Raw genomic sequence first — 13,091 nt, 5'->3', positions numbered from 1 at the left:
GATAGGCCATTACTGGGCACTAGAGATAGGCCATTGCTATCAGGAAAAAGTCCTAGCCATATCACATGGTTTCCAGCCGCTGAGAGTGACTGAATTCCACGGCTATTTCAGTCTGATTATCCCACAAGAAGCGATTAAATATAATTGATCAATGGTATGCACAATGGCACTTCTCATTAACTCTGGAGAAATTTGATCAAATGTAGGTCATTGGACACAAACTGCTTTCAACTGCTATTGGAATACTCCTTGTCATCACTATTCAGATCAATCAAGGTTCAGCTTGATAAATAGGACTTCGATATGAAGTCCTCTTTCCTGTGTGCTGGTAACCTCGTAATGTTGACCATACTTACTTTCTAATGAGATCAATATTGTGCCACTACTTATAAATTGTTTAGTTTTGGATCCCTGTTCCACTGTTTCCTCTTGTATTTTGCTGATCCTCATGCACTATGAAATACTACAAGCCTTCCACATCATTCACCGGCCCCTGTAAAGTCACTGGAACATTTAATGCAATCTAGGTCCCCTTTTTATTGAAAGCAACCTATTTCCATCACCAACAAAAACTATAATTGCATAGAATATTTCATTGTACTGAAAGGAATATCATGAATTTAACCTTATTAAAATGTGTAATTAAAAATAAATCTGTTTTCCCTGTATGTTTTCCAGGGTGAACAGGGGGAGGACAGTAAGGTGGAAGGCCCTCCCGGTCCACAAGGTGACAGAGTGAGTTCCTCTCATCATGTAGCCCTCCGCCTGCTGTGTTGTTTGGTGTTTCTTTGCTAAAATAGCTGGGATCTATATGCTTCATTCTGTTTGGTTCCCATCTGAAACCAGGGTTCTACCGGAGACAGGGGAGACAGAGGAGAATCAGGGGACCCAGGATACCTAGTAAGTGGGATGTCGATTGTATTGTATACGTTAATGTTGTCTCATTTGGAATATATCCTTTATACATGGAAACGGCTAACATTAACAAATGTCTATTTCCCAGGGCCAGCCAGGGGTGGACGGATCGAGAGGCAAAGCCGGAGCAACTGGACTACCTGTGAGTAAAAGGTTCTGTTTATGACATGATAATATGTGTTCTTTCACACTGAATCAAATCAAATTTGATTTGAGACAGTATCTACATTAGAATATCTACCTATTAAAAAGGTAAAACTTGTCATTTGTTTGTTTGATTGTTTCATCTTTCATTCGTTCATTCATTCCTTCTTTCTTTTTTATATATTGTAGGGACATCCTGGACCAAGGGGAATACAGGGTCTGAAAGGATCGAAAGGTGATCAAGTAAGGACAAAATACCTCAACAACAACCAAACTGTTGTATCCAGTTTTACCTCACAACACCTGTTTGAACCACTTTGGTACCCCTTTAATTTGATTTCAATGTATTGGGGCTCTTTTGCTATGTGGTGATGTCATGTTGGAACTGATGGTCTGTACCTCTATGATCTACTCCAGGGTCAGAAAGGCAAACGGGGCAAACAAGGCGAGTCTGGGACCAAAGGACCACCGGTGAGTGAGAACTTTATCTTTTCATTTTAATACTGCATGTCATTGATTGATTGATTGGTTGATTGATTAATTGATTGATTGTGCTAGAATGCATCTCATATGTAGCATTATTCTCTATCTTTTCCAGGGTCCCGAGGGTCCTCCTGGCCCAAAGGGAGTGGTGGGAAGAGAGGGCCTTGAGGGCCAACCTGGAATGGACGGGCCTCCTGGGAAAGATGGTGACAATGGAATGAAGGTGAGGAAGGACAGACACCATAACTGTGCATTCTTCTCATTGACTGAAATAAGCAGAGTCTTTTGCTACTGTATGATTGGTCTTCTCTGTTAAGCCTCAGCCATCCTCAATTGTTTGTGTCCACTCCTTAGGGGGAGCAAGGAGACGACGGAGAGTTTGGTATCATTGGCAAAGCTGGTAACAGTGGTAAAATGGGCGTGCCAGGGCTTCCAGGCGATCAGGGCTCCTTCGGACCCAAGGTGAGAGAGGAGAGAGAACATGCTCCAATGAACTGTGACCACCATGGTTATCCAATTATATGTTGTACAAGGTGAAGAATGAACTGTGACCACCATGGTTATCGTATTATATGTTGTACCCGGTGGATGAACTGGGACCACCATGGTTATCGTATTATATGTTGTACCCGGTGGATGAACTGTGACCACCATGGTTATCCTATTATATGTTGTACCCGGTGAATGAACTGTGACCACCATGGTTATCGTATTATATGTTGTACCCGGTGAATGAACTGTGACCACCATGGTTATCGTATTATATGTTGTACCCGGTGGATGAACTGTGACCACCATGGTTATCCTATTATATGTTGTACCCGGTGAATGAACTGTGACCACCATGGTTATCGTATTATATGTTGTACCCGGTGGATGAACTGTGACCACCATGGTTATCGTATTATATGTTGTACCCGGTGGATGAACTGTGACCACCATGGTTATCCTATTATATGTTGTACCCGGTGAATGAACTGTGACCACCATGGTTATCGTATTATATGTTGTACCCGGTGGATGAACTGTGACCACCATGGTTATCGTATTATATGTTGTACCCAGTGGATGAACTGTGACCACCATGGTTATGGTATTATATGTTGTACCCGGTGAATGAACTGTGACCACCATGGTTATCGTATTATATGTTGTACCCGGTGGATGAACTGTGACCACCATGGTTATCGTATTATATGTTGTACCCGGTGGATGAACTGTGACCACCATGGTTATCGTATTATATGTTGTACCCGGTGGATGAACTGTGACCACCATGGTTATTGTATTATATGTTGTACCCGGTGGATGAACTGTGACCACCATGGTTATCGTATTATATGTTGTACCCGGTGGATGAACTGTGACCACCATGGTTATCGTATTATATGTTGTACCCGGTGGATGAACTGTGACCACCATGGTTATGGTATTATATGTTGTACAAGGTCTGAAGGATGAGAAATAAGCACTTGAGCTATTGCTCCATCATAACTTCCCAGTCGAGTGTTGAAAGAAATCAACCTTCTCCACACGGTACTGGTTCTGAATGGTTGTCTGTCCTTGTGTGTGTGTCTCAGGGTGAGAGGGGTCTCCCCGGCCAAACTGGATATTCAGGGAAAAGAGGCCACATTGGTGGAATGGGAATTCCAGGAAAACAGGGTGACCAGGGGAACAAAGGACAGCTCGTGAGTAACATAGCAACATTGCTGAGTCCGTTTGATTGGTCATCATGACTAGGACATGATAATGATGATGAGGAGGTGAATGACAATGACGACAGTGAGGATGATGAAGATGGTTCCATTTCTCTCCTCAGGGTGACACAGGTGAATCAGGGTACCCAGGGGTTCTCGGGATGTTCGGACCAAAGGTACGCTAGACTTCCCCACCCCATTTTCATCTCACACCTGAGTCACATGATCAAATAACACAGGGCTTTAAACGTGGACCATCAAGAATGAAGTTCTAAGCCGCAAAAAATATGGTTCTAATAAAACACCGGCAAAAAAGCAGAACCCATTTTCAGTGGGAAATCAGGGATCTGCTGGAGATTAATAGTAAAGCTTTAAAGGAATTTAAAGCCTCAAACGATTTGGTAGCGTCTATTGTCTTTGCTCTGAAAGGGATAAATCGAATTAAAGACTGCTGCATTGGGGCAGAAAATCTATCACGGTCCACAAGAAGTTTACTCCACCCACGTGTAATGTCACTTAACACGCCATAACTTCGGTTACTTTATTACTCTCTAGTGATGTTGCTCTACAGGTGTTGGGCAGTTAAGAAAACGAAGAAGTTACAGGCTTTACTGAACATTTAGGCGCTAATTTAGTGAGTCATATGACTGCCTGTGCTCCAGTTGGATATTTTCCTAGAGTGTTCCATTTTGATATACTGTATACACACATCTCACAGAGGAATGTTAGGCAGCTGAGCCTTGGCGTTATGCTAAAGTGGAGATAGATTCTCTGACTTGGCAAATTAGATGTCAGACGCACTGTAGGCTTACTGACTCATCATCAAGACCTATCAAATAATAATTTTCAGTGAAACAGCTGTTAACTGAAGAAACTTGGAGTGTCTCTTGCTGTCTGTGTTGCTTACTGTGCATATTACATACAGCCCATATGGTGCAACCTTGCACTCAGTTGGCCTAAGCTTCTATATGAAGTGATACTTGCCTTATTAACACATTGTATCTTATCAACACATATGTTTTATCTTCATAGGGACCTCCAGGAGATCTGGGCCCAGCCGGCATCCAGGGACCAAAAGGGCCACATGGCTTGATGGTAAAAGGAGATGAGAAAATTGTTATTACGTAAATTCCCTATGTTTTTCCAGGTCAGGTAACATGGCCTATTTTTAGGTTGGAACTTGGGTCAATAGTTCATCCTAGGCTGAAACACTGGGCATATTAATATATAATACACATAGTATATGCCATTTATCAGACGCTTTTATCCATACATTTTCTGTACGGGTGGTCCTGGGAAATCAAACCCACTATCATGGCGTTGCAAACACCCTGCTCAACTAACCAAGCAAAAGAGGGCCACCATATTGACAACATATGCCTTGTTAATTCAGATAGTGGCTGCCCTCACTAACAATGTTTATCTTTCTCTCTCTCTCTCTCTCCAGGGTAATGTTGGTGCCATAGGCCCAGTCGGTATCATCGGCCCCAGTGGTAATACAGTATGTACATCATCATATCTCATACCCCTTATCTGCCAAAGAACATGTTATCACTCAGTTTTTTTGGGGGGGGCGATGGAGTAATTTCCCCTCTCTCTCTCGCTCTCTCTCTCAGGGTCCCCAAGGTGACAAAGGAAGTCGAGGGGATGCGGTGCGTGTCCTTATTTTTATGAATCATATCCCTTATTCCAGGCCTGGGTTCAAATACTATTTTGAGTATATACTCTAGCCTGCCTGGAATTTCAGATGGGCGGGGTTTAGAGTTGTGGCACTATTCTATTGGTCCATTTAGACTGGCAATTAATCACACAAAGTATTTGAAATGATTTCAAATAGTATTTGAACCCAGCTCTGCCTTACACCGAGGCTTAGAGTGATCACAGGACAGAATAGGGTGCTTAGTATGGAGAGCACACTGCTTAGAAGGGATTCAGCCTCAACCCCTAAAGCACTTTTCATTTCCCTCAGTGCTTCTCTGTTTGTTGTTCCACTCACCATGACAACTAGGAATAAGTTGAGACAGAAAGGTTACTTACTGCTTGCCGCTGCTTTACCGTCTGTTGGCAGAGGAGTTTAGATGAAGAGGATCTTGATATTGAGAGGTCAGGCTGCAGCATTATGGTCTAGGGGGGTGTATTAATCCAATAGTGTTCTTGTTTTTTTACAAACAGGGGGTACAAGGACCAAGGGGCCCTCCTGGTCCTCGTGGACCACCCGGACCCCCAGTAAGTCTTTTCTGTTATTTATGTAAAGACTTTGCAATAGTGGTATCACTCGTTTTTCTGAATTTTTTGTTATATGCTGTACTATGACTGGACCATGCATGCATTAACCCCCCCCCCCCCCCCCCCCCTTTCTATTTCCATTGTGTTATAGGGCCTCCCTGGTTCTATGCCATTTGTAAGTCTCCTCTATTTACAATTGGACTTTCTCAGAAGCAATGGAGAGGAGTAAGGAGTGAATGCGGGAGAATGTTTCAGAGTTCATACTTTTGTCTTTTTGTCTTCTCTTCTAGAGAAGGGAGGCTATTGGTGCTGCTTTTCAGCTCATTATTGATTCCCATGCTGCGCTGAGGTCAGAGGTGAGTCACTGTGAGAAGCATCATTGGTCCCTTGGCAAATAAGCAATGTACCCAGTACAATACAGAGAACAATTGTATGTTCGTACTGTATGTATGACCAACTCTTACACAAATATTCCATTAGCATTAATGCATGACAAAAGTACAGTTACCCTCATGCTTCTCAAGCCAGGATTTTGACATTTATCACTCTCCAATGGTGGCTGGCTGTTTGTGAAGATTTGGTGCTCGGTGTGTGACTGTTTGTCTCTATCATTTCTAGAGTTTCCACGACATGGACCTGCCCATGTTGGACCACCAGGGTACAGAGATATTCAAGACCCTCCACTACCTCAGCACCTTGATCCAGAGCCTGAAGAACCCACTAGGAACCCACGACAACCCTGCGCGCATCTGCAGAGACCTCAAGGACTGTGAACAGAGGATGAATGATGGTGAGGAAGGCACAAACGTCATCTGAGATACAGGACACAGCCTGAGATTCACATTTTGGGTTCAATCCTTCAGTTACAGTATACTTAGTCCAATAGTTTTTCTAGACCATGTGGACCTGACTAGTTATAAGCTATAACTAAACTATAAATTGTCATCTATAGTGATAAATATCAAGACTATACACCTGACCAGTGATATCCCGTCCTAAAGCATTACATACTTGTCCACTCTGCTAAAAGTACACTACTCCTGTATCCAGACTCCTTTTTTACTCAGTTTGTTCTCCTTCCCTAAGGAACTTACTGGATCGACCCAAACCTCGGCTGCTCTGCTGACTCCATCGAGGTGACGTGTAACTTCACCAGCGGTGGCCAGACCTGTCTGAAACCCATCACAGTATCCAAGGTCAGCATCAACTTCCACTACTACTCAGCCATTTACAGTCAAAACAAGCCACAATCCAGTCAAAACAACTGATAATAGGAAGCCAATATTTTAGTCAGGTTTTCAGAGGAACTTGTAGTGTATTTGAGGTTTAAAAATGCTTCTGAAGTTTGCAATTTACACTTTGAAATTTCAGACTTTATTTTCCCTCACAAAATATGTATCAACCCCTACAAAAATGCCCATTAATTAGGATCCACATAATAATTCACATTTCCTGTTGCTGCAGGATTATTTTCCTGCTGTAGCAAACTGGCTCAAATGAAGATCCTACATCTGTATGTTTCCACACACAACCGTCGTACTGTACTACAGAACAGCATTCTTACTATTTAGCTCATTTGAATTTCCTGTCTTTTGTTTCTTTTGACACATCCTACATTTTTACTTCAGACAGGTTTTGTATCTGGCATCCAGAACCAAATCTTGCATGTCCACTGGTATTGTCTGACACAATAGATTAGGGATTAAATTGTAACGGTAGTTGATGTGTGTCCGTCTGCAGCTGGAGATGGGGGTGGGTCGTATCCAGATGAACTTCCTCCATCTACTGAGCTCTGAGGCAGTGCAGCACATCACCATCCACTGCCTGAATGTCCCCGTGTGGGCCAACAGCTCCTCCCTGGAGCCCTCCCCCACCGCGGTGCGCTTCAAGGCCTGGAGCGGAGGAGACATGATCCAGGCTGGAGGACTCCTGGAGCGCCACGTAGTGAAGGACGAATGCTGGGTATGTCAACCTCCAGCCTGGATCATGTGACAGTCTGCTCTCCTACTGAACATACAGCTGGAGGAATAGTGGATGGAATAGTGCATGACACATTACATGTTGTTACATAGGCTACCATGTATTTAAGGCTACCATGTATTTAAGCTCTAATTATAGTAAATTGTACACCAACTGAAGATAATGTATTGCACAGTCTGACCAAATTAGTCTCTGTAGGTTCTAAAAAGTAAAATCCCCTTGTCTTTCAGATCAAAGATGGCCGCTGGCACCAGACCCATTTCGTCTTCCAGACCCAGGACCCCAACTTACTCCCCATCCTGGACGTGTATAACCTACCGGCCACAGATCCTGGCTCGCACTACCACCTAGAGGTTGGCCCCGTGTGCTTCTTATAGAGGCCTGTTCTTATAGAGGCCCAGGAGACAGTACATACACAGCCTCCTCATAGGAGTGACTTGCGGCGGGATGGGGAAGGTTAGGGGGTCTTCCTGTCCCCATATACTGGGGCCCTTCAGGAGAGGCAGGCCAGGCCAGGCCCCTAACCCTCCAGCATATGCTCGGACTGCAGAAACAGGCAGGGGGCACCATTGAGGGACGGACCAGGAGAAACTGCAGAGATACTGAGACGTCTCGCACTAGTTCCTACCGCCTGCCTGAAGAGAAGATAAGCTTTGGCTTTTTTCAGGGACTTGTTTTACTGTCGCACGGCACGAGACCTGGATGCCCGAGTGAGATAAAAAATAATGAGTCTCTAACATCACTCTTGGACAACATTTTTAACTTATTACTTTCTATGGTCATGAACTCTCAACATGTTATGAAATGTGTAAAGTAATAGGGAATGATTATAAATGCATTTACATATTATGAATGCATTACTTATCCTTCTAAATGTCACACATACACATGTATTATTTATACATGTTATATGTATATCTTAATATAAAAGTGCAATAAACATATCTCGTTCTGCAGTTTTTCAAAGCAATTAAGGTTTACAGTGAGACCCAACAATTGGATATAATATTATCATAACATTCAGGCTTAGGCTTAGTTTCCAGCATACATCCACAGGTGTGTGCTGTCCAGCTATTTTCTCCTGCCTGATCTGCAGATGACGTATGAATCTACTTGTAATGGTGATTAGGTGCTGAAGAAATGCCCACTGGTCTACGAATAACTATTGCGCTATTGCATTCCTGATGTGTGTTTCCCTAGTCAAATGAATTGAAGCTTGCAGTTAGAGAGTGAATCCAGAGAGTGTCAGAAGAGTCGGTCTACCTCCCATCTCTCAATGAGCTGAACCAGAGATGATGACACCTGGTACCTGGTGCTATAATCATTCCTGTGGTGGGTTATGAGGCGGTCTTGTTTAATCCTGACAGAACATAGATACCTTTTCTACAGCAAAGGGAATATTTTTTTACACAGTATGAATGCAAAGAAGGAAAAATGTTTAAATTCACTCCAAGCTAGCAAAAACAAGCTAGCAAAACAGCGTTTCTTTCTCTGCATCGCTATTGTACTCCCCTTTGTATGAGTCTGAAGCTATTATTGAAAGATTTAGGTCTTATTTTTGACTTGTTGAAATGTATAAATGTGTATAATTATGCAAAGCTTTGTTGTATACAGTGGATCCCAACATGCTAATTTATGTTATTTAATGTCTATGGGTTTTGCGACTTTCTGTAAACTTTAAGCCAGACACCCATCATTAGCAGAGCATTTTTTATTTTTAATAAATTTGGGGCTTCATCGATTTTGTTTTCTAGGTTTGTTTTTTTCTAATCAGAACTGTACTGGAACCATTTTCAATGCTTTTATGTCTTACTGGTTTACTTTATCGTTGACCATGTTTGTGAAATCTCTGTACAGGCGGTCAGCTCAACCAACCAACCTAGAAAGTCAGAATACCTCTCATATCACACATCTTAAACAGCCCTCCATCATGTTCTTACATTAGTAAAGCCATAACACATCCAAAGAGTCATCTGACATCTTTGTTAAGGGCCAGGAACAGATATTAGTGGTCATCGTGTACTTCATCCATTCATCTCTGCAGGTCCTCTGTCTGTCAGCATCATAATAATACAGCTGGTAGTTTTCAACACTTTCATTTTCTTCAACATTCAGGTGTTCAATAAATATTTGAAACCCAAGTAGACGTGTGTTTCCATTGGTTCTCATTCTCTTATTTAAAAAAAGGTAATTATCTATCCAGTACAACTTTCATTGTCAGCTACAAAGACACTGAGCAGAGTTTAGTTCTCAATAAAAGTGAAATACTTAATGCAGTATTAATAGTTATCATAGTACATGAACCACGAGGCTTTTATTGTAAAACAGCTCATGTGTTATTGCAACTTAAATACTGAAAATGAATAGTTATTCCTTTTGAAAAGTGTATCTTGAAAGAATAGCGAGCGGCTCATCTCTATACACTTCACCTCTTCACCACATGAGGGCACTCTTATCTAATTTTTAAACAAAATGTAAGTCTAGTTGAACATTTAGCTAAAGGTCTTATTCGTCACATGATCCTTATTTTTTCCCTTCTCTACACTAGAATAGAGCCTACTCTACACTTAATCTATCTGTCTGGGGTCCAGAGATACAAAAATGACACAAAACAGATAGTTCAGGGTTTTGTATTGACACAGGATTGGACACATGGCATAGCGCCCCCTGTCCAGGGGTAGGTTGACCCCTGTGATGAATGTGACTGCGTCCGACACCATGAAGGCTATAGCATGAGCCACCTCACCTGTTCTACCCAGAGCATGGGTCTGCTTACACTTCTCCAGAAACTGGGAGGAGAGAGTGTGTGTGTGTGTGTGTGTGTGTGTGTGTGTGTGTGTGTGTGTGTGTGTGTGTGTGTGTGTGTGTGTGTGTGTGTGTGTGTGTGTGTGTGTGTGTGTGTGTGTGTGTGTGTGTGTGTGTGTGTGTGTGTGTGTGTGTGTGTGTGTGAGAGAGAGTGCGAGCTATTGAGAGAGAGATAGTGAGCGAGAGATAAGTGAGCGTAAATGGAAAGACTTTGATGAAGTACATTGTGCATGGTAAACTAAGTAGAGTGGGGGGTCTGTGATGTGAACCGCGTTCTCTCCAAACACAATGACCTCTACACAACCTTTGGAAGCCCAGCCAGTGGACCTGACCTGGTAAACCATGATGTGACGTTTGTATAACATAAGAGTTACCTGAGCATGCTGCTCCTCTTCCCGCCCAGCTCTCCCGTGGACACATGTTATGATCACGCTAGGACTGGAGGAGGAAAGACGGAGAGAGAGATAGATAGTAATAACTACATAATAAACAGGGTTAGGGAGGGATTACGGATTACATATAATCAGTTATGTTACCAGCAAACATATCAACTTAAATATATTGATCACATACACATGTTTAGCAGATGTTATTGCGGGTGTAGCGAAATGCCTGTTTTATTGTAATCAGATTACAGATACTTTTGAAAAAGTTGAAAAAATACATTGACACTTCTGTTTTCTCAATGACATTCAATGCAGGATTGAAAAAAGTGCACGTTTAAATTGGTCCCTTGTAGTTCAGTTGGTAGAGAATGGTGCTTATAACGCTAGGGTAGTGGGTAGGACTCCCGCGAACACCCATTTGTAAAATGTATGCACGCTTGACTGTAAGTCGCTTTGGATAAAAGCGTCTGCTAAATGACATATATTATACGTTTGTTCCACCTGAGCAAGTCTGACCGCATCAGAGACCACTATGACACACCAATTACATTTGATGGATCCTTTTTGTCTTCTTCTAATAACTCTGTAGAGGAAAATAATCTAAAAGTACCCAGATTACGTTACTAAATTAGGGTTTCCAAAAGTTACTTTACTGATTACAATTTTGGACAGTTAACTAGTAACTGTAACAGATTACATTTAGAAAGTAACCTAACCAACCCTGATAAAAAGGAACAACTTAGTACCTAAACAAACATGATTTACCGGACAGTGTTGACTCGTACTTGCTTTGATACCAGCTCTGAGCGGGAGGTACAGGAGTCATGAGTGCCTGTGCTTTCAATACAATCCCAAATAATTAGTGATAAATAGTCCAAAGAAAACCTGTCCTGATCAAGTGCTATGCAACGTGAATTGGTCAATGGCAGATTTAGATGTACAATAGACACCTGGGAATTAGAAAAACTGAGAATTGAGTTCAACAGAAATCATACTTTAATAGAGCATAATATAGACACACACACACACACACACGCACACGTTTTACTATCCTTCTGGGGACCTACAGTAAAACTGAATTCCATTTAAATTATATTTTCCCTAACCCGTAAGTCTAAAATAGCTTGTCTCCTCTTGGGGACCTGGAGAATTGTTCCCATGAAGGAGAATGTTCCTTGTTTTACTATCCTTGTCGGGACATCCAGTATCTAATAGTATTCCAAGCAAGCACACAAACACACACCCCTCCTCACCATCTATAGCTCTTGTCTCAATTCACAGATATTCTTCTGTAAATGAATTGTGTACACTCCACACACACACACTGGTGTGGTGATACCCACTGATCATTGGCCGTTGACGCTAGAGACAGTAACGATAGAACCCTTGGTCTTGACGAGGTGAGGTACACAGAGCTGAGTCAGGTGGTATACTGATCTGTAGAAAAAATAAACAAACAAACCTTGACTAAGAAAGAAACATCCTTGCAAGAACATTCGCCTACTAGCCATCTCTCGTGGACAGAACTACGTAAACATAACTTGTACCAGCTGACCAATTACGTGAGACTTTAGTTCTGGGTTAACCGAGGTTAGCCTAGTGTCAAAAAAATACTGACAGACAATCTAATAGACAGACCACTGTATAAAGCACGTACTGCAATGAAGAAGTAAAACAGATCTAAGGCTTCATCCATGCAGCGAAATATAAACACCAGCTCCTTTGCGGTTTATACGGTATACAGTGCATTCAGAAAGTATTCAGACCCCTTGACTTTATCCACATTTTGTTACGTTACAGCCTTAATCTAAAATATATTACATATTTTTACCCCTCATCAATCTACACACAATACCTCATAATAGACAAAGAGAAAAAAGGGGTTTAGAATTTTTTGCAGATGTATGAAAAATAAAAAACAGAAATACCTCATTTACATAAGTATTCAGACCCTTTGCTATGAGACTTGAAATTGAGCTCAAACAAAACATTTCTGCAGCATTGAAGGACCCAAAGAACACAGTTGCCGCCATCATTCTTGAAGGGAAGAAGTTTGGAACCCCCAAGATTCTTCCTAGAGCTGGCAACCCAGCCAAACTGAGCAATCTGGGGAGAAGGGCCTTGGTCAGGGAAGTGACCAAGAATACGATGGTCACTCTGACAGAGCTCCAGAGGTTTTCTGTTTGAGATGGGAGAACCTTCCATAAGGATAACCATCTCTGCACCACTCCATCAATCAGCCCTTTGTGTTAGAGTAGCCAGACGGAAGCCACTTCTTAGTAAAAGGCACATGACAGCCTGCCTGGAGATTGCCAAAAGGCACCTAAAAGACTCTCAGACCATAAGAACCTAGATTCTCTGGTCTGATGAAACCAAGATTGCACTCCTTGGCCTGAATGCCAAGCATCACATCTGGAGGAAACCTGTGGGGATGTTTTTCAGAGGCAGGTACTGG

General features: G+C 42.2%; 1 protein-coding gene across 5 annotated transcripts in view; it reads left to right on the top strand.

Moving 5' to 3' along the window:
• LOC129826680 (collagen alpha-1(XXVII) chain B-like) overlaps positions 1 to 9,586 on the top strand; it is a 94,995-nt gene extending 85,409 nt beyond the window's left edge. For 4 of the 5 annotated variants that reach the window (XM_055887665.1, XM_055887663.1, XM_055887664.1 and 1 more), the window contains 19 exons: positions 679 to 735; positions 847 to 900; positions 1,004 to 1,057; positions 1,249 to 1,302; positions 1,477 to 1,530; positions 1,658 to 1,765; positions 1,897 to 2,004; positions 3,123 to 3,230; positions 3,362 to 3,415; positions 4,272 to 4,334; positions 4,687 to 4,740; positions 4,856 to 4,891; positions 5,412 to 5,465; positions 5,617 to 5,640; positions 5,756 to 5,821; positions 6,084 to 6,255; positions 6,552 to 6,661; positions 7,206 to 7,427; positions 7,676 to 9,586. In XM_055887665.1, the coding sequence (XP_055743640.1) occupies positions 679 to 735; positions 847 to 900; positions 1,004 to 1,057; positions 1,249 to 1,302; positions 1,477 to 1,530; positions 1,658 to 1,765; positions 1,897 to 2,004; positions 3,123 to 3,230; positions 3,362 to 3,415; positions 4,272 to 4,334; positions 4,687 to 4,740; positions 4,856 to 4,891; positions 5,412 to 5,465; positions 5,617 to 5,640; positions 5,756 to 5,821; positions 6,084 to 6,255; positions 6,552 to 6,661; positions 7,206 to 7,427; positions 7,676 to 7,822 (1,599 nt within the window). In that variant the 3' untranslated portion in view covers positions 7,823 to 9,586. Of the gene's footprint in view, positions 1 to 678; positions 736 to 846; positions 901 to 1,003; positions 1,058 to 1,248; positions 1,303 to 1,476; positions 1,531 to 1,657; positions 1,766 to 1,896; positions 2,005 to 3,122; positions 3,231 to 3,361; positions 3,416 to 4,271; positions 4,335 to 4,686; positions 4,741 to 4,855; positions 4,892 to 5,411; positions 5,466 to 5,616; positions 5,641 to 5,755; positions 5,822 to 6,083; positions 6,256 to 6,551; positions 6,979 to 7,205; positions 7,428 to 7,675 lie in introns of those variants that run through there. The other variant, XR_008755052.1, reaches the window with a different exon arrangement.
• Positions 9,587 to 13,091: the final 3,505 nt, after the last annotated feature.

Source organism: Salvelinus fontinalis, chromosome 28, assembly GCF_029448725.1.
Source record: "Salvelinus fontinalis isolate EN_2023a chromosome 28, ASM2944872v1, whole genome shotgun sequence".
Lineage (NCBI taxonomy): Eukaryota > Metazoa > Chordata > Actinopteri > Salmoniformes > Salmonidae > Salvelinus > Salvelinus fontinalis.
The sequence above is the reverse complement of the archived record's forward strand: the minus strand, read 5'-3'. Positions and strand labels throughout refer to the sequence as shown.